Source organism: Peromyscus leucopus, chromosome X (genome assembly GCF_004664715.2).
Source record: "Peromyscus leucopus breed LL Stock chromosome X, UCI_PerLeu_2.1, whole genome shotgun sequence".
Lineage (NCBI taxonomy): Eukaryota > Metazoa > Chordata > Mammalia > Rodentia > Cricetidae > Peromyscus > Peromyscus leucopus.
This window is the reverse complement of record NC_051083.1, coordinates 3156239-3180037: the sequence shown is the minus strand read 5'-3', so window position 1 is coordinate 3180037 and position 23799 is coordinate 3156239. Positions and strand designations below refer to the sequence as shown.

At 40.6% G+C, this 23799-nt stretch overlaps 1 protein-coding gene across 1 annotated transcript in view; it reads right to left on the bottom strand.

The window, feature by feature from the left end:
• Positions 1-2351: 2351 nt before the first annotated feature.
• The window catches only part of Sumf1 (sulfatase modifying factor 1), an 82268-nt gene continuing 60820 nt past the window's right edge, over positions 2352-23799 (bottom strand). The window contains exons 8-9 of the mRNA XM_028867565.2: positions 11855-11914; positions 2352-3433 (exon numbers count right to left, since the gene is read on the bottom strand). Of these exons, the coding sequence (XP_028723398.1) occupies positions 3239-3433; positions 11855-11914 (255 nt within the window). The 3' untranslated portion in view covers positions 2352-3238. The remainder of the gene's footprint in view (positions 3434-11854; positions 11915-23799) is intronic.

Genomic DNA, 23799 nt, shown 5'->3' with positions numbered 1-23799 from the left:
GAGGACAATCCCCTGCATCCAAGTTTGACTTTTTTTGTTTTGTTGTTTTTTAATTTGGGGATTTTTTTTTTTTTTTTTTTTTTTTTTTTTGAGACAAGGTCTCACACTATGTAGCTCTGACTTCCTAGAACTGACTGTGTAGACCAGGCTCCCAGCTAAGTTTGAGTTTTGATGAAAATGGTCTCATTAGAAGTGCATGCCTTTAAGGGCTTACATCCTGAAGAAGGGAGAGAGAATGTCAGGCATTAGAGGAACAAAAGGCTGGAGAGCTGTAACTCTAGTTACAAATGGCAGCAGGAATCTCATTAGGGTCCTGGTTTCACTATGACACCTACTTCACAAGTGCTGCCGTAGGTTTCCTAAGTAGTCTGCCTCTAGCTACATGTTTTTTCTTATGTGCTGTGTGTGTGCCTGTGTGTTATGTCTGTGTGTGCTGTATGTATGGCTATGTGCATGTCTGTGTATGTGTGTGCCTGTATGTCTATGTGCATGCCTGCATATGTGTATGCCTGTGTGTGTGCCTGTGTCTGTGTGCATGCCTGCCTATGTGTGTGCCTGTATGTCTGTGTGCATGCCTGCATATGTGTGTGCCTGTTTGTATATGCCTGAGTGTGTATTTGTGCCTGAGTGTGTATTTGTGCCTGTGTGTACCTGTGTATGTGTGCCTGTGTGTGTGTATGTATATGCCTAAGTGTGTATGCCTGTGTGTCTGTGCATGAATATGTATATGTGCTTATGCGTATGCCTATGTGTATGTCTATGTATGTGTCTGTTTGTCTGTGTGTATGCCTGAGTGTGTATATGTGCCTGTGTGTATGCCTGTGTGTATGTTTGTGTCTGTCTGTGTACCTGTATGTGCATATGTGTGTGTGTGTGTGTGTGTGTGTGTGTGTGTGTGTGTGTGCAGTTTTGTAGGAGATAAAAACTTTCCGTGTTAACAGTTTGACTATGCAGTGTCCCATCCAGGCTTATGTACTGAACACTTAGTCCCCAACTGGTAGCTCTATTTTTCAGAGGTTGCAGATTCTGAAAAGGTAGGATCTAGCTGGAGGAAGTAGGTCAGTAGAGGTGTTTCTGTAAAAGTTATACCTGGGGTCCCTTATCTCTCTCGGCTTCCTGTCCTCCATGAAGTAAACAGCCTCCTCTTCCACATGCTTCTGCTGCCATGATGATCTGCCTCCACAAGCCCACAATCAGCAGGTCCAAGGGTAAGACAAGTAACTAACACATTCAGAATCACATTTATGGGACTTAAATGTAAAATTGTTATCATTACATTCTACCTGTTTATATGTTAATATATAATGAGAGTATGCTATAGTAACCTAGATATGTGGTTTTTAAATCCCAGAACATGCTAGGATTTTGTTTTAAATCGTGCTGCTGATAAAAATGCAGCTCTAAGGACTGCCCAAAACCACTCAAGAATGTTTATGATACATAACATTAATTAACAGGGAAAGAGGCCAAAATATATGTAAAATTATATCCACAAAGTGATCATAAATGTGTTTACATATACCTGATTACTTTGTTAAGAGGTTGCATAAATACACGGCCACTACCAGACAAGGTGGTACATGCCAAAATGCTAAACTTTGGAGGCTGAGGCAGGACAGAGAGTTCAAGGTCAACGAAGTGAGCTTCAGATCAGGCTAAGTTATAGAGAAAGACCGTCTCAAAAACCAAAGGTGGGTTGGTAAGATGGCTCTGAGACTGAAGATGCTTGCCACCAAACCTGACGACTTGAGTTTGATTCCTAGGACCCAACAACAGCGTCCCACCAGTGAGTTGTCTTCCATCCTTTGTGCATGCCCAAGTATGCATGTGCTCACACACTAATGTAATTTTTAAGTAAAAAGGTAATAGCAACAGTGTTGACTGGTTACCTCTAAGTATTATTTGACTGACATCTTGAGCAACCAACATAAAGGTGAGCCTTTCTTCAACTGCTATGCTAGAAACAGCTCGGGGACTGGGAAAAATGGGTGGATTCTAACAACAGGGATGTCGGGCTGGAAGCCGTCACTCTAAAAGAAGGGCTTTCCTGGCACTGTGATGCAGCTGCTCACCAAGCAACGCCCTTGACTCTGCAGTGTCTGTCGTGGTGAGAAGTAGCAAGGTTAAACCAGGGGTCCTGACAGAATGTCCTTGCTTTAGAGAATAAAAATTGCCACCAACTACCCATGCATCAAAGTTATCAACTAGCTTCTGGACGTAAAAAACATTTTCTAGCAAACAAAATATACAAGCATCACACAATGTTTTTTTTTGTTGTTGTTGTTTTGTTTTTTAAAAGGAAAACACAAGGGAGGGGATGAGAGAGTCCGAGTAAGGAATGAAGAGTAAAGTCTGACTTGGGGTACCAGTTTATTTGACATAGTGCACGACTCAAAGCATCTGGTATCTCAGAGTCAACAAGATATCTCATCTCTCTAGTATAATACACCAAGTACCCTGAATGTAGTCTATTCAAGGCCCTGGTTCTTTTCCCTTATACCTAGAATTTAACAGTTTCTCTAATTAGTACACATTTCACATTCTCTGAAGGCTTGGAGGCGAGGGGGAAACAGGGCTTCAAACTGTCCCTCTGAGCCAAAGGCACTTGATGTTAAAAGATAAGGGACAGTAGAGTCACTCCACAGACATTCCTGTGTGTTCAGAACTCTGAACTTGAGTGTCCCACCACTGGCCCACATGGGATTTGTCACAACAATGTAAAAGACACTGATTTCCTCAAAAGAACAAAGTGCAGTAGGAATTCAAAAGACTCACACCCTACCCTTTCCTGAAAATAATACAGAAGAGGATGCTCACCTTATATGATTAGTATTACCCAAGGTTCACACATGGCAAAAAAATAGCTAAAAAATAATCTGTCATAAATTCTCACTATGCAATCACAATACACTCTGCTATTACGCATAGAATCTGTGGGTTGGAGAGAGCCTCAGAGACTGTGTTGTCCATCCCCTCATTTGATGACGGGACAGAGCCCAGGCAGATGAAGTCCTGGATCCCAGGGTCTAAGCCTGTGGCAGAGTCTGGGCAGGACGTCAAGGTTCTCTCCGCTCTCTCCTCCCTCTTCAAAGGCTCTCAAAGTAAAGCACAGCGATGATCCCCAGAGACGCACCACACGGCAGAGCACGAGCACTGATGGGCAGCAGCAGTTTGGTCACGCGCGACGGGGGCCTTTGGCTACTGGGCAGACATGGAACTCTCTTCAGGTGGGAATTCTTTATACGAGATCAGTTCCGAGTTTGGGGGAAGCCAGTTGCACATCAGAAACAGTGTCCTGGATCTGGGAAGGCTCCTCTTGGCTGTCAGTCCACCGTGGCAGGTGGTCGGCGGCACATCGGAACCCCAGGTTGGATGCAGAGCTATCCGGCGTGTTCTGGCTTCGAGCTGCACAGCGGTACCTATAGCAATAGGACTGTAAGAGAGAACACACCATGAGAGAGCCTGGAACCTGGTACAGAGACGTCAGAGCTTCCTGAAGTCAGAGCTTCCCCCGATTGCCCTCCTAGACACTCAGTGTTAATGCATGCTTGGCAAAGGGCAGCACCTTCAAGAGTCCACCAGCCAGTATATTTCACCTTAAAAATACTACCTACATAGAGTAGAAAGGCCTCCACCACTTGCAAACACCAGTTTAAAAAAAAAAAAAAGCAAACAGTAACCAGCCATGGTTCCCATGTGATCATACAGTCAGCGGCCAGTGGGAATAATGTTTTTACATAATATGTGAAACATAGAATTCCCATAACAAAGTGTTAAATTAATTAAAAGTCAGAATATAGAGCTGTATCTATGGTATGGCCTAACCTATATAACCATATGCTAAGGAAAAAAAGGCACTAAAAGACCCACAAGATTCTAACACTCACAGTCATTATCCTTGAAAGTGAAGTTTCTGGTTTTTAGCTTATTGTATCAATTTTTGGCATTTTTATCAGTAGAGACAAATGGCAATAAAAGTTAATAACAGCATCAAATATCATGTAATAGATTAAACAGCCTGGTAAAAACTAAAGAGTCAGCATAGGAACATAAAACATAAGAAAGGCTATAGGAAAACTGCTTTCTTCCCAATGCCCTGGGAGTATAAATCACAGCAATAATAAAGCTACACATTTTGGGTGCAGTTTATTTCCTTCTGTCTAATTGTGTAAGAGCAGAGTCTAAGTGCCCACACAAACACGGACACTGCTTTTCCTAGGACATAGCAGGCACTTCTGTTTTTTCTTTCTTTGATGTAAGCGCCTAGGCAGAGCAAGCAAGTTAGAGAAGGTGGCAGCGTTGTTAAAGGATGCAGGGCTCCAATCTGCATGAGCTGCAGTGTGGTTCCTTTCTTAGCAAGAGTCCACACTCTCGGTGGGAAGGGTGCCATCCTTCTCACACCTTCTTTCCTACCACCAACACGCACACATCCTACTTAGAAACACACTCACACAAATGCACAGGACAAGGATCTGTAGCCACGGACTATTTGACACAGCATTTTGAAAGCTGCCAGATTCCAAAATAACCATGCACAGACAGAACTCTTGTGAGGTTCATTCCCTGATTCAAAGTAACAGAAAATGAAAACAAACTAGTCATCCTGGGTACCATGAGCATAAACTCAAGAGCTGGCCCAGTGAACCCAAGTGCCTGCCAGCTGGTTAAAGAAACTTCAAAAAGAATTGTGTAGAAAATGTTGGAACCTCACACGGAAGAGATAATTTGTAGGAAGGGAAAAAAATAGGTCAGCATGCAAGACATTTTTTTTTATTCCTATTATTTCTTTTCTCTCACAAAAAGTCAGATGCTTCTAATCTCCATAAAAATTATCTCTGAGGTTGACATGGAAATTCTCTGGTGCATTTCCCCCATAAAAAAAGAAAGACAGAATGCTCTATCTTCTATAGATAATAAAACAATAGCAGCCAATTTTCCTTGTGGACAGTGAGGAACAGAATGTATTACCAATTCTCAGGTAGACAGAAGATGAATTTCGAATGTGCTTGAACTAATAAGAAGTTGATGGTATCTGCGCCTGTATGACACTCATGAACAGAAGCTCGTAAACATCTGGTAAAGAGTGTGCGAGAAGACACAGCAGAAGCCTCGATGCAGGCACTAGGCTGCTGCGAAATGGCAGAGCTCTGATATTTCTAGAATCAAACTCAGAGAACTTCACGCTCTCTGAAGCCACACACATGCAGTGAATCCCATGCTGTAGCAAGGTCAAGCTCAGGGGAGGCACACTGATGCTGCTGACAGTCTTATCCCACGATGGGACCACACACAATGAAAACAATAAGCATTTCATTTCCTGACCGCCTACTGCATGCCTCAGGAGAAATTTCATTTCCTGAATGCCTACTGTATACACTGGGAGAACATACCCAGGTCTAGGCATGGTCCTGTCCTGGTTGGCTGGAGACCACAGGCGTGCGCGAAAACAATGACTACACATCAAACAGTTACAAAACAACCTAATTAAAAGAATAACGCTAGTCATTTGAATCCCTAGCAGAATGTCAATGTCTCTAGGAAGTACTTGGCCTAAGTGACACATACATGATTATGACAGTGGTTCTCAGAATGCAATTGTGGTGAATAATGCTGTAACTCTGACAGGACTAACGTCACCAGAGATAACTTTTGGCCACGCATGTGAGGGATTATCTAGATAAGGTTACCTGAGGTGGGAAGACCCACCCTAAGTATGAGTGGCATCATTCCCTAGGCTGCAGTGCTAGATGGCATAAAAAGGAGGAAGCTAGCTGATCACCAATATCTGTCCCCCTCTGTCTCCTGACTGTGGATACAGTGTGACCAGCTACCCCAAACTATAGCCACTATGACTTTGATGTCATGACAGACAGTACTCTGGAACTGTGAGCTGAAATAAACCTTTTCTTCCATAAGTTGCTTTTAAATTATTTATTCTGTCTGTACGTTGTATTCTTCAATGATCTCTAACAGTCATCAGTCCTGTCAAGTACTTCTTTCCACCCAGTGAGTCATCTCACTAGCCCTTAAGTTGCTTGGGTAAGGGTATTTTATCACTGCAACAAGACCACACACACACACACACACACACACACACACACACACACACAGCCTGGTGAGTTTGTTCAAATGCACATTCCTAGGCCGTACACCCAGAATGCTGCTTTCATGGGCTCGTGTGGCACTCAAAAGGTATAGTTCTAACAAGCTTCCAGGTGCTGCCTCATGCTTCAGGTCATGGAGTACATTTTGAGTAGCAGCAATTTATAAAGGGGAGTGGCCGGCAGATTAAGTGGCTAGACAATGGTATCAGAAGCATGAAAATGGCAAAAATTAGGCAAGAGAACAGCCAGACCATAGCCTGATCACATCACAGCAGGGTTATACATTAAATATATGAGAGCTTATAATACGCCAGATGCAATTCTAGCATGAGGAATATAATCAGAGCAGACAAACAAGGAGCCTGTTATCAGACAGCTGACATTCAAAGGAGTAGTCAGACTATAAACAGACTGAAAAATTCAAGACTGCTTCTGGCAGTGGTGGTCTCTGAAGGAAGTAAAAATGGGGAGAGAGAACCAAAAACAACGGTGGATACTTTTTATAGGGGGTTGGAAAGGCCTCTCTGAGAGAGAGCTGAGATGCCCAAAGAATTGGAAAACCAGAATTCTAAACACAACGAGCCCAAGATGGTTAATGTAAAAAGCAAGAAATTTAATCAGATAAAGAGATGAACTCACACTACTGTCTCCATAGTCAGAGGAATTTGAACTCCATGCAAATGAAAATGGTGATAAATATTTTACTAATTTTTGACCAGCAAGGGCAAATTTCTGAGCTCAGTGGCTATTTAACCTCATGTAAAGCCTTCCAGAACCTGAGTCCTCATTGATAAAGTGAAGTTGTCCACAGAAGTCCACAGAAATTCAAGAATCTGGGTCCTCATTCATAAAATGAAGCTGTCCACAGAAGTCCACAGAAACACTTCATCTTGGATGGAGACTGAGCTCAGTGTTAGAGCACATGCCTAGTGTGAGCAAGGCCTGCGTTCAATCCCTTGCACCACAAAAACTGAAACACACCAAAACAAACCCCTCCATACCAAAGGAAAACAAGCGGCATATAGAGAACACTGCAAATGATATGTTTAGTAGACACACAATCTTGGTCACAGAAACGCGGCTTTGGCTGACCTCTTCCTCACAGAAACAAGAGCACTACTGTCCAGCTTTGAAGCAGCCCTTGAGACTGTGTTGAGTGCGGGGAAAAGATGACACCCCCTCCAGCTTTCGACTGTGGATAGACTTGTGCTACACAGATGGAAGGGAAAGGTTTATTGCCATATAACGAGCAAGCTAAAGGACAGCTCTGGTAACAGAGCTAAGGACTATAGATTTTGTTGGATGGATTATTTTATACGCTACAAAAGCCAGGCTGCAACAGCTCTGATGAATTTTCAGTGCCTGCTCAGGCAGTGTTGAGAAGGATTCTGCATCAATGATATAACAGACTAGAGAAAAGATCTGTGACTTACAAGATTGTTATTATGACCATAATTGAAAACCTTGAGTATAGATAAAGTAATTAATTCCATTTTGAAAAATATATATTAAAGTACATAAAAACTCATGGCAGAACACCATCTAATAGTTTTCTCTAGGACATAAGACATCTTTATCTTTCTTTTCTAAATTTTATGCAATGAATTTGCCTTGTTGGTATAAGAAAAAAGCCTCAAAATCAACAACCTAAAGGGTCATCATTGGATGACAGCGGTTCCCAAGCCTTCCATTAAATAAAACTACGAAGAACTGAATCCAAAAATAGCAAGTCTCACCACAAAAGTAATGAGGGGATGGGGACATCACTTGGTGGTAGAGCATTTTCCCAGTGTGTGCAAGGCCCTGGACTTGATCCTTAGCAACAGACACATAGACACACACTGACACACTCATGCTTGCAACACACCTGCACTCATGAGTACTGAAAAGGCAGCCCATCACCTGCAAAGAATCAATTCATACCATCATTTTACTTAAACACATCCATTCACTCAGAAAATATTTATTAATAAGTACTTCTTTTAAATTTCAATAATGGCTCACTAATAGAGACACAAATAAAGAACAAATGTCCTGGTTATGAATGTTCTGGTTATTCTTTATATTTTTTTGCCTCTATTTTTAGCATCAAAAGTGGTTCTTAGAGGAAGTGAGGTCTTTGGGTGGCTGAAAAATGGGTCATTCTATTAATTAAGAACGGGAGTAGTAGGAGGGACTTGCTTCAACCTGATTTGATCAAAATGGCTAATGACTTTGTAAAAGTGGTCTCAGTATCTATGCTAAGGATGTGATCCTGGATCAGGAAACAATCCATTTAAGATAATGACCTACTAGCCTGGAGGATGTGAACTCAATTGAGACAGAAATATGGTTTTCATGAGAGGAAAATGTTTCTCAGATAAAGGGCATTTTTCAGGCAATTGTATCTCGTATTGAATAAAATCATTCTAGAGAAGCATGTACCTGAGCCCAGGTCTTACCACTGCTTTTTCAAACGGCACAGACCAACTCCTTTGTCATCTTGGTATCTATCTGGAATTCTAAGGGCACTCAACAAAGAAGTTGTGCACAGACATGTATTAGACAAAATACTCATACACACAAAATAAAAATAAAACTTTTTAAAAATTAATTATAATATTCTTTCTTTTTATTTATTTCTGGACCTGTTGTCTTACTCTGGAAAAATTCCAATTCTATCCAGTTTTGTCATTCTATTATTCTCTCTTGTAATAGTTTCTTCATCACTCTGAACCTAAATAACTCAAGATCCATTCTACAGGTTGATTTGAAAAAGTTAATTGTTAACTTGATTCTAAATCAACCATTCATTTTAAAACAGAGTTATAGATAACAAGCCTAAGGAGAGAAAATGAAGTGATTCAAATAACTTAATCCAAAAAAGATTTAAAAAGAACAAATAAGGCAAAGAAAAAAACCAAAATCTCAAGAAACCAATTTCAAACTCAATAATATCAATAGTTGCATTAAATATCATTGGTTTAAAGAATCAATGAAAATGCAGAGATTGAAATAATAAATTCAAAAATTCATATGAAAGACTTGATTCCTTAAAAAATAGGATTATCAGATCTTACCCAAATAGAAACAAATAATCTATAAAGGCCAGCATCTATTAAGTAACTTTACAATTATAACTTGTGAAAGTTTAGATACAGTTTGAGTGTATTCCCTAAGGCTGTCAAGCAGGTGGAGACATACCTTATGTTGTTTAGAAGTGAGACCTTTTGAGGAAGTGATTAGGATTAAGTAACATCAGTTACGTAGAGTCAATATACTTGAATCTTATTAACTTTATAGGAAGAAGGCGAGTGATCATAAGGAATGTGCACACACATATGCATGCACACACACCTCATCACTTCCCATGTGATGCCTTGGACCAACTCTGAATACTGCCAGCAAAAATATAATCAGCATATAATGCTGTTCAGCCTTGCATCCCTAAAAACATCCGCCACAATGAGCCTCTTTTCCTTGCAAATGTAGTCTGCTTGGGTTTCCATCACAGGAATGGGAGGGGAAGGCTAAAGTCTAGGTCCAAATATCTTTAATCAGGAACTCTACCAAGAATTTCAGAAGAAAAAAATGTTAGTTTTACATGAAGTCTTCTTAAAAATTGTGGATAAAAAACTGAAAATATGACAATATTTTCCAATTAAATTTATGAACATAACAATAAACCAAAAACACACAAAGATTACTAGGAACAAGAAAAAAAAGGATCTACTCATCATTAAGTATATGCAAAACATCTCAACAATTTAAACAACTGAATCCAAAATACATAAAAAGGATAACACATCATGACTGAGTGGAATATACACCAGGAATGCAATGGTGGTTTAATAAACGAAAATCAAGCTGGACATGGTTGGTTGCTAATGTGCGATTCTGGGTCCCATAGTGAATTCAAAGTCAGTCTTGGCTACACAGCGAGACCCTGACTCCAAAAGCAACAGGAAAATGAACATCAATCATTGTACTTCATCATATTATACTGCACTAACTGACTGAAGGGGAGGAAAAGAAAATCATCTCAACAGATGTACAAAAAGCATCTAGCAAAATCTATATTCATCGATGATTAAAAATTACATATAAGCTGGGTGGTGGAGGCACAACACCTTTAATCTCAGCACTTGAGAGGCAGAGACAGGCAGATCTCCAAGTTCATGCTAGCCTAGTCTACAGAGTGAGTTGCAGGAGAGCCAGGGCTACACAGAGAAGCCCTGTCTCAAAAAAAATTGTAATATTCTCAATCTGATATGAAATATAACAACTATAGCAGTATAATACTTACTTTCAAAAATTATTTATTCCCTATGATCAAGGCTGGGCATGGTGGTGCACACCTTTAATCCCAGCACTAGGAAGGCAGAGGCAAGTAGATCTGTGTGAGTTCAAGGAAAGCCTGGTCAACATAGTAAATTCCAAGTCAACCAGAGCTACATATAGTGAGACCCTGTCTCAAAAAAAAAAAACAAAACCAAAAACAAACAAATGAGACATGAGCCAAGAAAGGTAGAATATATCCATAGTCCCATTTATTGGGGGGCTGAGGGAGAAAGAATGCTTTACTTCAGGAGTTGGAGACTACATGGCCAGTATACCAAGACCCTGACTCAAAAATTTAATTAATTATGATTCCATAAAGTTAAATTCACCCACATCTTATTAGTAGTGTAGATCTGTTGTCCTTTTCAGCTTCAGCTTTTTAAGACAGGTTCTCACTGTGTAGCCCTGGCTGATCTTGAACTCACAGAGACCCATATACCTCTGTCTGATGGAATTAAAGGTGTGTGCCACTATGCTCAGTTTAATGCAGGTATGAAGCAAGAATTGAGCTAAACTGGATGAACTTCCCACCTGAATCACATGGTCAAAGAGTCTAAATGAAGAAACTCACAAGGATCACATACAAATTCATTCATGGATATCGTCTAGTTTCTTGAGGCCATTACCAAACTTTGCTGTATGTTTTCAAAACCTGAAAAGCTTTAAAGATCCTGACGTTTTTGAACAAAGTTTGATAATGTCTCTATTACAAAATCAATAACTTAATTTGGAGTCACTATAGATGGTTTTAAGTCTCAGGACTGAGTCAATTACCATGCAAAGATTCTTGGTAATATTAAACTGCAAAATGCTTCTTTGTACACAGCCAAAGTCAGACCCTGAGTGCTCAAGGCACTAAAAATACATGACTCAAAGAGGAAATGGAAAGGGTTACATTCTATTTCCAAATTCCTTATGAAAGTTGCTCGTGAAGCACCAATAACTCTGACTAACCAGGAACTGCCAGTCTGGACACTGAAATCATAGCTCATGGGGCAAAAATGCACATGTTTGCACCCAACACACTAGGGTGCTTCCATTTTGGTAGACCACAAACCACCCTCCATTTATAACTTTAGCTTTAATCTCAACAGAGAATTCAGGAATTCACAGACATCTGAAATTATAGGTGTGGTCCTAGACTTAAACATGGGTATAGGTAGATGGCCCACACTATTTCACAGACTAACAGAAGCCTCTCACCAAGCAAGAGTCAGCAGATTATCTGGCTGACAGCACACAATTCACAAGCTCTGTTCGCCTGTTACTTTCCCCCATGTCTGTTAGTAAATTGAAGACTCCCTTGTCTTTTTCTCATTTGGATGGGAAGAGGCTTCTATCAGCAAAAATGAATGGAACATTTGAGAGCAGTATGTTATGATAATTTGTGACCCACGGGAACATCTCAACAGTTGAGTAGCATGACTGACCTTATGGCACATGTAGGAACCGCCTTTCTTCACTCGGTCTTTACCAGAAGTAGGACCTTTCTATGGATGAAAAGAAATATCCTGTTAGTCTCAACAACATGAATGCTCTTCACATAGTGGGAATGAGTCCAGTTTGTTAGAAGCAGTCATCCAGTGGCTACCTAAACTCTCTATATGTGTTTCTATGGCTGCACCTGCACCCATACCCTTCTGAATACCCATGTTCCCAAATGTCCAACTACCTTTCTTCTACAATCCACCAAAGTTCTTGCTACTGGATGAAGACTTTGTGAAGACAGAAAGCAATTCTACCTCGAATCTCTGAAATTTATGTTTTGCCTGGGTGCCTAATAAACTGCTTGGCAGCATCTCCTGCCTCATCACCCTGATATGCAGACTTATCCTGTATTATCACTATCTTTTTCATTCAGATAGAAAGGTTGAGTCATGTTGTTGTTGGTTACCAATTCCTCTGTGCATTACTCAGAACACCCTTTACACAGTTTCAAAAACTACATACAACCATGTAATTGCCAATGTAATTCAGAAGCAGAACACTGTTTTCTTAAAAACTAAAATAAAACACTTTGGACAGTGGCTACTAGGAAGAAAGCACTGTCCGGAGTATTCTGTATTAACTCTTGTGTCATCAAGCATTCCTCTGGAGGGAGATTAGGAGCAGGATGAGGACTCACACCCAGGCTTTGCTCCACGATTTGTGCTCTGAAGCACTCTACCTTATTTCCCATTAGAAACCAGAAGGGCAGGGAGTTGGAGAGAGCCTAATGTTCACAAGAAGGAATGAGGAAGAGAACAAAGATCCAGACAGAGCAGCCAAAAGGCAAGTCTGTTTCTTCCAGAAAGAACTTCTGACAAAACAGCAATGGAGATGAAAATGCTGAAGCTTCAACTGCCAAGATAAAAGCTTCAAGATCAAGAAAGCTCTCCAAAAGGCATGTAAGAAGTGCCAAGACGCCCCATCAACCAGAGCTGGGGAGTGGGGTGGGAATGGTTTTGTTTTTCCTTTGTTGTTCAAAAAGACAACTAATCACACGGCCATCTGCTCTGTTTACTGAAAATAAGAGAAGCCCGCACAACCCTCTTCCTGGCTTGGTTTTCCCATTTCTAGTTAAAAACATGTTTTTCGATGGCTGTTGAGTAAGAGACAAAAGTTAAAAGGGCCATGCACACCTCACCCTCAAACAGGGGTAGCACACTGTCTTGACAATGTTATCAAGGCAGATAGAAGGGTAGGTTTCTTCCAAGCATTTCCAGGTATTTCTACACTGACACACAATCACTGGCTCTCCATCATTCCTTTGCACGTTCAGAGTATTCCCAAGGCCCTAAACACTTAGATACATTGATAAATTTTACCGATTATAATTGGCATACTGAAAATGTAAAAAGTACCAGTGAAGATAAAGGCTAGATGCACAGCTTTCTCCTCAGGAACATCTAAAATTAGACAGCTACTGCATCAGAAACTCTGGATGAGTTTATCAGTGTATAAAAGTAAGGTATTTGGGGCTAGAGAGACAGCTCAGCAGTTAAAAACACTGGCTGCCCTTCTAGAGGACCCAGGTTCAATTCCCAGCAGCTACATAGCAGTTCACAACTATCCATAACCCCAATCCCAAGGGATTGGTGGCCTTTTTCACTCTCTGTGGGTACTGAATGCACATGGTACACAGACATACATGTAGGCAAAACACCCATACACACAAAACAAAGTAGGAAAAGGGAAGGCATTAATCAAAAATTTACTTGAAGGGCTGAGGAGATGGCTCAGCGATTAAGAGCACTGAGTGATCTTCCAGAGGACCCGGATTCAATTCCAGCACCCACATGGCAGCTCACACAACTGTCTGTAACTCTAGTTCCAGGGGACACAATACCCATGGCAAAAACACCAATGCACATTAAAAAAAAAAAAAATGACTTGAAGTGTGTATAATTACATATTGGCTCCATATGATGGCCATATCTCTTAAGACTTTCTTGCTTGGGAATTCTTGCCTTTGCTTACTTGGGAGGTTGCCACAGTCTATCAAGCCATAGGTTAGTGACAAGTCAGTTCTTACTATAATTATCACAGTATGTGCCAGAATATAAGATAAAATAAATTCTGTTTTGTCAAAATACATCTAAGAACAAGAATGGGTCATTCACCAGTGGGAAGATGTGACAACAAAATTTCCCTCTCACTGCTACTCCAACGACCTAAGGTTGCAGCTGAAAAATATGTCACTCTTCATGGTGGCACAGCACTAAAAGAACCATCACAGGCTAATACAACTATAATAGCCAACACAATCCTCATCCTAGGTGACTGCTCAGCTACTTGCTATAAGTAAGATTATTTTTCTTATAAACAAGACATAGGATTAGGTACAATGGTTTGTTTGATAGGCTTACTACTTTGCTAAAAAGGCAGGAAAATTACTAAGAGGACACATGTCTTAAATAGTGACCCTAAAACTCATGTGCAACAGAGCCTTAAAAGGTTACTAATTTGAGTTGTCGGGATGGCTCGGGAATAAAGGGGCTTGTCACAAAGCATTTATGAACTGAGTTCAATCCAAAGGACTTACATGGAAGAAGAGAAAACTGACTCCTGCAAGTTGTCTTCTGACTTCCACATACCCACTGTGGCATGGGTGTGTGCACACATAAACATACAAACAAAATAAATAAATGGGCTAGTGATGATATCTCTATTTCCCTATCCTTAGGTGGTAAGAGCTTTTGCTAAAGACACCACTCACTTTGGGAGCGGGACATAGAGAAATCAACCTCAAACTGACTAGTAAACTCTACTGAATGGCTAGCCTATGGAATGACAGAGGTGCTATCAAGGCTGCTGGGGGGAAGAAGCATCACTGGTCTTACCTAGTGTGGGAACCTGATGCTACAACACTAACCTGTTGGCCAGATGTGCACATTAGTACAATACTGCCATGATCCCTAAGGAAGTAACCAACTGCTTTCTGATTGGCTGTGAGCCTAGCTCCACAGGAGGAATTTCATGCCTGGTACAGTACACCTGGTCAAAAGTCCATTATTGAGGAGATCACAGGCCTTAGGGGGAGCCTATGTTTTTGTTTTGCTAAATGGTGACACTTTCACGCTGCTTTCTAAATACTGATGTTTATAGCCATGGATTTGTGTTGCTCTCATATTTGGTCAGAGAGGATTCTTGTGTAAGACCCGTAACTGGTGGAAGTGCACAGTGTGAGTAACTGTGCACATGTCATCTACATTAGCTTGCCACCATCCGAGGCACAGGCAGCGTCACAGAAGAAAGGAAGAGTTAGCAGATGGCAAGAAGAACTATAACATGCTGACTTCTGGAGATGACAAGGCTGTTGAATGCATCAACTTAGTTTCATAAGATGAAGTCAGTCAAAATTCCACAATAGATCAAGAAAGAGTCCTCCAGACCCACTCTACTCAAAGAATTAAAAATATTATTTTAAAATTCTACATTTTAGCCGGGCGGTGGTGGCGCACGCCTTTAATCCCAGCACTCGGGAGGCAGAGGCAGGCTGATCTCTGTGACTTCGAGGCCAGCCTGGGCTACCAAGTGAGTTCCAGGAAAGGTGCAACGCTACACTGGGCTACCAAGTGAGTTCCAGGAAAGGTGCAACGCTACACAAGAGAAACCCTGTCTCGGAAAAACCAAAAAAAAAAAAAAAAAAATTCTACATTTTATAGACACATACTGAAGTTTTAGGCAAAAATCATATAGCAACTGGAATTTCTTTTAAAATAATATAAAAGTGTTTGATTAAACTAGACTGAATAATTGCTAAAATAGAAGCTTTACAACATGTCACAATTCTGTTCCTTCTGGCTTTGGGTTAAGGTGAGCTACAAGAGACATCTCCTGGGAGGCCTGGACGACAAGAAAAACAGGAGCTATAGTATTTTCCTGTTCAGAATACTAACATGAGAAGATCAAGCAGATGTGCAGCTGCTGCCACCTCCCTCAGACCATCCATCCATGCTTAAGCCCCTGACTCCAGAGCAGGTGTGCTCTGGGCTTGAACATGAAGGACTCTGTCTATAGGAGTCAGCATCTTCAGAGTTGAAAGCAATGAGAGATTAGCAGTTTCAGTCCGTCTGCATGGACTTCAGGTGACAATCCTAAGAGCCAGATTTCCTTTGCTCTTTCCAACTAGACATGCATATTCTTTTCCAGTTGTATTCTCATAGATCTCAGGGAACCACTTGAAAAAACACCACTATTTCATAATCCAGTGTACATATGTATCACAGTATCAAAAATGAAGCTGAAAAAACATTACAGCCACTCTGGATGGTAAAAATTCAGTAATAAGTGCATCTTACACACGTAGATGTGCACAGACACATGCTCACTAGTGGTTGGTTCCATCTCTGAATAATGATTGACAGAGTTATTAACCACTGAGTCTGAGCTATGAGGTTCTCTACTTTCATTTATATCTCAACATTTTCAAAGTAAAAAACTTAAAAGTAACATTTATCTAAGATGCCACCAAGAAGAGTCATTAAGAACTATTCACAACATTGCCTGAAGAAGAAAGAAAAAAGAAGTTAAGAGGCAGGGATTGTGGGTCTTTAAAATTGCCATTCATGAGTCAGTTATCAAACTCTTTTAATAAAAATTGGGGAACAGATTCAGTGTACTAAAAACTGTAATTCTCTGGCATAATAAGGTTCTCCTTTGTACACTCAGACAATTCATTAAAAATTTTAAATGTATCTTTCTTTGTGTTTACTGTCTCATTATAAACAATGTAGTAGTATAAACATAATAATTCTTCAAAGCAGAAAATAATAAGCTCCTAGAAGGTGCCTACAATGCTCTAAATAACCCCTCACCAATACCCCAATAAGCAACCCCAATGAAACTCACTGGGACACACACACACACACACACACACACACACACACACACACACACTGTAGCTGGGAGGAGGATGGGATAAGAGGGCAATGGGGTGAAAATGATAGTTGTGTATGTATATGAAAACATCATAATGAAGCAGGTGGTGGCGGTACAAGGCTTTAATCCTAGCACTTGGGTGGCAGAGGCAGGCAGATCTCTAAGTTAGAGGCCAGCCAAGTCTACAGAGCAAGTTCCAGAACAGCCAAGGCTACACAGAGAAAACCTGTCTCAAAAAGCCAAAAAAAAAAAAAAAAAAAAAAAAGATAATGAAACTCATTATTGTATATAATTGATACATACTAGTTTATATTTAATTTAATATACTAATTTAAATATTTAAAACTAAGTAAAAATAATGAAATAAAAGAATGAGGCTCTGAGGAAAAGATCAACTACTACATTGTAGATGTCACCTGTACAAGCATGGAGCATCATGTGAGCACTCAGATACTGGCTGACAAGCCCAACGCCGCTGGCAGAGTGTGAGGGGAACAGGAAAGGTGAGGCAGTTCCAACCACTCCTTTCTATCATAATGGAAATTAGAGCTTAAGAGAAAAGGTGGAAGCAGTGGAGAGCAAGATCCATGGTGTTTGAAATCAGAAAATGTCTTTGATATCAGCCAAACCACATGCTTGTAGTATGGACCTTTTGCCTCTAAGAAAATAAAAAGAGGGATCATGAAACTATTTGAAATTTCAAAGAGACTTTTAAAAGGCCTCATAGATTTCTCTATGAAGTATCAGCTCAAATAACCCAGACAATTGCCTAGAAGGCTTGTGTTCTTCCTATACAGCACTTCTTACCAGCCTCCCGGGAACACTTGATTCTCTCTGCATAATATGTCTGGTCCCACTTGTTTCTGAGACTCTTACTTACCATGCAAGATTCACCTCAAATGTTACCTCTGGATGAAAAACATGGGCTCAATCAACTTGGGTTCAAACCCTGCCTCCAACACTGAATAACCCTTTGGGAAAGTTATGCAACTCCTCTATGCTCCCAGGTCCCTCTTTACAAAACAGAGCTAATAATGGTCTCTGCTTCTCCGGACCAACGTAGGAATTGAAGGCGATGTTTATGATGTGCTGAGCAAATCACAGACAACCTGTGTCAGGCTGACGATACTGCTTCATATTATTAATTTGTAACTAACTCAGATTTCCCAAAGGCACTCATGAACTTAATAGCCCTAGCAGTATATAACTTCAAATTCAAACCCACAGAGACCACTTGATCTAGTTTGTCTGATGCTCAATTCCCAAATGGAGTTGTCCAAGTCCTAATAAAATTCATGATATGCTAATAACCCTTGTAGAATAAAGACAGACTGTTCTATACTATAATAGAATTAGCTAGCATCACAAAGTACAGTCTCACTATTGTGTCATTAGATTTAGTTAAACTGAACTTTTCATCAGTAAAACCAACATAGAAACCTGTGAGTCATAGATAGCAGAGTTAATGTCACTTCAACATAAATAAAAAATCCAAAAATATTTGCCTTCATACTAAGGTCTCTCCACTAGCCTACTTTAAGTCATATCCTAAACTGAAATTCAGAAAAACTGAAATTCAAAATTTTCTACTGGACAAGGAAAGATACTCTTTATTTTAAAAAAATATTTAAACAGCAATTCTGTGACTATCTCAAAATATCTCCCAACCCTGGGAGAGAATCTGGATTCCACCCTCTCTTTGCCCTCTACATCCAACTAACTAGGTCCAATTAGCTTTACCTCCAAAGGACAGCTTTAATGAATGTCAGCTCATCATCTCCATGGCAACCTCTCTGGTTCAAGCCACCATCATTTCTCACCAGAACCAATTACAATAGCCTCCTAACAGGCCTTTACAGATTCTAAAATGGTACCTGGTGGGAGCCCAATAACATTTGTAGAACAGATAAAAGATTGGCATTGTGGGAAAAAGTCAGGAATAAAAAGGAATGCATAATATATGACTCCATTGATCTAAAACTGGAAAAAGTAGCAGCTAATCTGTGCTTTCTAGAAAGAGGATCATCTATTGCTGGGGCATGAGACACAGAGAAGGGTGGAGTTACAAGGTGGCACAAAGAAAGCCTGCACTGACTAGTGTGTTCGTTATTCTGATTGGGATGATTTCATGGATGTTTACCAAACTGGATCAAAATGAACCTTCAAACGCATGTAATTTATTGCATAGCAGTATCAGTTATATCAAAATAATGCTGGGAAGCTGAGTTGCTTATTAATTCACTTGTTTTGAGCCTGGTCTTACTCTGTAGCCCTTGCTGGCCAGGAACCTGCTATGTAGACCAGGATACCTCAAATTCACAGAGATCTGCCTGCCACTACATCCCAGGTGCTGGGAGGTGTGCTTGCCCAGCCACAACTAGGGTTTTTTGTTTTGTTTTGTTTTAAAGAAAACAAAAAAACAGATAATGATAAAAGTCAGAGTAAGTCATAAGTCAGTAATAAAACAAAGTCATTTTCAGTAAAACATAAAATCTGAAGCACATTACGGCAGTGGTCTCTGAAAACACCATAGCCAGCAGACCTACACACCTCCTACACATTACTAGAGGCAAGAAGAAACAGACACAGATCCAACAAGATCCACTGTGAGCTGATAATTAGTAAAGCGGAGTATTAAGAACAATGGCTTAGCAGATTATTTTTTTTCTACTTTTGCATGTTTGGAATTTTCTATAAATAAGAAAAAATTTAAAGTCAAAAGACAAAAAAAATATGAAAAGATAAAATTGTGTCTCACATGACCCAAAATGTTAGTCATCAAAGACTTCCTTAGAAGTTTAACTGCAGACGAATCCAGAGATTACAGGGGAGATTTTATCCTCCACTCCACAGCCTTGAGAAGGGCACCGGCCACACTGAAAGCTAACTTGCCCTTGTCCTGGTTGCCTGAGTGCTGGAGTGCCTGGTACACTTGACTTCTAGGCAAGTCTTCCAGTTAGCAAATGCCATGGACTCCTACAGGCAGGGTTCCAGCAGCCCAAAGTTCAGGGCAACAAAAAACCATCCCACTGCCTATCTGAAGGTCTCCCTGCACACTAACATGCAACAGAGGTATCGTGAGTGTGATTATGACACTTGTTCTGCTCACCTCCTCCTACAAGAAACTTTTTGAGTCATCTCTGCCAGCTTCTGTTTTTAAGGAAGGCCTCATTGTTACATGGCACGTTGTCTCAGCCTCCTGAGAGTTGGGATGATAGGTATAGGCCATCATGCCAGCCCACACCCCCTTAACCCTCTGACACACACCCCTACCTTACCCCCCAACCCGCCTCTTTAAAGAAAGGCATTCTGCTTTCAAACATTCCATAATGTAAAATCAACTGACGACTGCTGATTGTTTTGCATCACAGTTACTGCAAGTACACTAAACTTTTTCATCTCACTTGATCCCAATGATGATCCAGGAAAGCAGGAAGTATCAATTTAAGGATGAGAAACTTGGAAATCCCTAGAGATGAAATGTGTGTCAAGCCCTAGTCTCATAGCTAGCAAGTCATGAGCTGGGAGGCCAAATACCATGGCATCTTCAGACTTACTGCACTTCTAACCAATCAAACATCTTGTAGGCTTCACAGAACCTCTTCCTAAGGTACAAAGTAAAATGTCCCAATAATTCTCTTTTATACTCAGTATTAAACACAAACAAAGGATTTTAAGGGTAAGCAGACAAAAGCATTTCTTCAAAGAAAGCTTTTTGAATTATGTGAAATGTTACTCATCCCCTAGGAAAGGATTAATGAAAAGGGTATACAAGCTGGGCATGGTGGTGGATACCCTTAATCCCTTAATCTAAGCACCTAGGAGGCAGAGGAATGAGGATCTTGTAAGTTCGAGGCCAGCCTGGTCTACATAGTGAGTTCTAGGACAGCCAGAGCTATATAATGAGATCCTGTTTCAAAAAAACAAAAACAAGCAACAATAAAAAAAAAAGAAGAGAAAGGAAGGAAGGGAGAGAGGGAGAGAGAGAGAGAGAGAGAGAGAGAGAGAGAGAGAGAGAGAGAGAGAGAGAGAGAGAGAGAGAGAAGTGCATAATTAGGCTTAGTTATTGCAGGAAAAGAGGAAAGAGGAAGTGATGTCCAAGAAAGGTCAAAGGTGGAGGGAAGGCCAACTTAGAACAACAGCTTATCAGACACACAAACCAAACAAACAGCTTCTCTTATTTTCTTTGTAAAACCACCGAATCCTGTGGCGGTAAATTATCCTGTTTGTGAATTGAATGAGATTAGCTATTTCCTTCATGCTATTTGTTCTACGCTTGCCAAGTCAAAGAGGAAGAGAATTCTCAAAACTGTATTCAAGTTGTTCACACCATGATGGATGGTTCTCCATTGTCTAATGAACTTCAGGTCTTGCTTCTGGAATTATGTGCAAAATATGGTATTTAACATAATAACTCTAGTCACAGTATAAGCAGCATAAAAATAAACACGGAGGTTGATGTATATCACATATATTCTATATCTAAGTATTGTTTTAGATGTCTTAAAATTATAAAATGACCATTTATTGGTTATTCTATTATCATTATTATAAGACAACTGCACACTTTATTATTAAATAGAGAAATGATTAAAAGACAAAGGAAGAACTATTAACAATTATGCCAGAACAAGCAGTATGGGCACCCAGTCATCTGCCCCATGTTTCAAATGAAGAATTAAGGATGAGAAAAGGTGAGGAGATTACTAAGGTCCCAAGCAGGTAGAGGAGTAAGGGTTCCAGCCCAGGCTGTCAGGCTCCACTAGGTCATGTGCTCTGTGTGAGCCACCTCATACAGCATCATATTTTTGCAATAAATGACTCTGCTATCCCAACTGAGGGGACTTTCCTTTACAGATTCCTTTAAGGAAAATACTTACAACTCAAGGAGAATTGTGAGGGAAGAGTTCATTTTTTAAAGGACATTGATGAGCTTCACCTCCCCACCTTCCCATTTGGGAGATGGGGGTGAGAAGGGCTCACTATATCCCGGGCTAGCCTCAAACTTTTTATATATAAAAAAGCTAGAATAAGTGGCCATGGGAATGAATGAAAGAATGTACAGGGCCGGGGAAGCCTGAGTCACCTGGGCGTCCTATTTCAGGCTAGGATCTGGAATGGGGACAACCTTCTAAGACTAAGATCTTAATCTGTGGGGTATGTGCTAACGGCCAGAGTTGCAGTTTATGTTAGAACTAATGAGCTGATGATTACCCATTGGTGCTGGAGAACTGGCATAATAAAATGACATGTATTTCATGTCAGGAAAAGCACATATATACATATTTGATGTCTGAAGTATCAGAACTGGGTGTGATGGGACATGTCTGTAATCACAGCACTTAGGAAACAGAAGCAAGGGAACTTGGAATTTGGAGCCAGCCTGCACTACATAGCAAGTTTGAAGCCAGCCAGTGAGATATACTGAAACCCCTATCTCCAAACAAAGGAGAAGAAGAAATGAAGAAGGGGATGAAAGAAGAAAGAGGAAAAGGAGGAAGAAGCAGTCATGGCAGCTATGACAAGTGACAGGAAAAAAATGAGACATACTAACTAGCATTTCCCCTCACAACAACTCTACCTCTATTTCTGCCATATAAGGCTGGCGCCTTGCCAACACAAGCTTTGTTCTGTTCTCCGATTTATCATGTGTTCACCAGCATCTGAGACTGGGGATGTCAACAGCCATTTACTTACTCCATGGTGACTATGCTATACTTAATGTCCATGAAATAACTGTTGGCCAGAGATTTGGGATTTGGTAAGCAAAGGGAATGAAGGTCAAAAACAAACAGACAAGCAAAAGATGAAAATCATCACTTTAAAATCTTATTTGTATACAAACACTAAGTCAGCCTTGGTCTTAAAACAGACTGCAGACAGAAAGTAACCATAGACATCTGCAGGATAAGCTGGACTGATGGCATCCCAGGGCAGCCACCACAAGGACAAGGAACTGGGACCACAGGGTCCAGTCTGGGCTCTGGACTCGGTCCCACACTATTGGTCTTGAGTTCCTCACTGGTAAAATGCAAGAGCTACAGAGGAATGCTCTGAGGTCCTGCCTTCACTACCATTTCATGGGAGCTTGTAGATAGATCCTTAGATAAGCGCCTTTATCATTTCACTGCCTCCAGAGAACTTTCTTCTATCCGTTCTTCCAGAGATAGGAGCTTAGCTACTTCCATTTTCTTCAGAATGCCTCAGGAAGGGCTTCCACTTTTGTAGGCACTCCCCACAACTACCAGATAGGAGGAAGAGAAGAGCAGCCAGGCTCCAAGAAAATGATTTAATGTTCTAAACTACCCAGCGGCAAATCCATCCTCACTGTGGTAAATGAGAGGTAATGTTAAAAATTAAGGACATCTAAGTGCTAAAAACCAGTCAGCCTAAATACAGAGGCAGCCATTGCTGAGAGAAAACAAGTCACGGATTTCTGTACCATGGAAACTCCTTTTCCACCATCTACCAAAAGCAGTACAATGCTCTGTGGACTATGTCTCCTAACATGCAGCAACTTCTTCAAGCTCAGAAAGCTAGGGAGAACTCTTGGATATATACCCAAGGCATGCTCAATCATACCACAAGGACACTTGCTTAACTATGTTCATAGCAGCACTATTCATCATAGCCAGAACCTGGAAACAACCTAGATGCCCCTCAACCAAAGAATAGATGAAGAAAATATATATATATATATATATATATATATACACACACACACACACACACACACACACACACACACAATGGAGTATTGCTCAGTTGTAAAAACCAACATCATGAAATTTGCAGGCAAATGGATGGAACTAGAAAATAATCATCCTGAGTGAAGTAACCCAGACTCAGAAGGACAAACATGGTATGTACTCACTCATAAGTGGATACTAGATGTAAAGCAAAGGGTAACCGGACTACAACCCACAGCCCCAGAGAAGCTAGGTAATAAGAAGGACCCTGACAGGGATACATGATCACCCTGGGAAAAGGAAATAGATGAGGTCTTCATGAG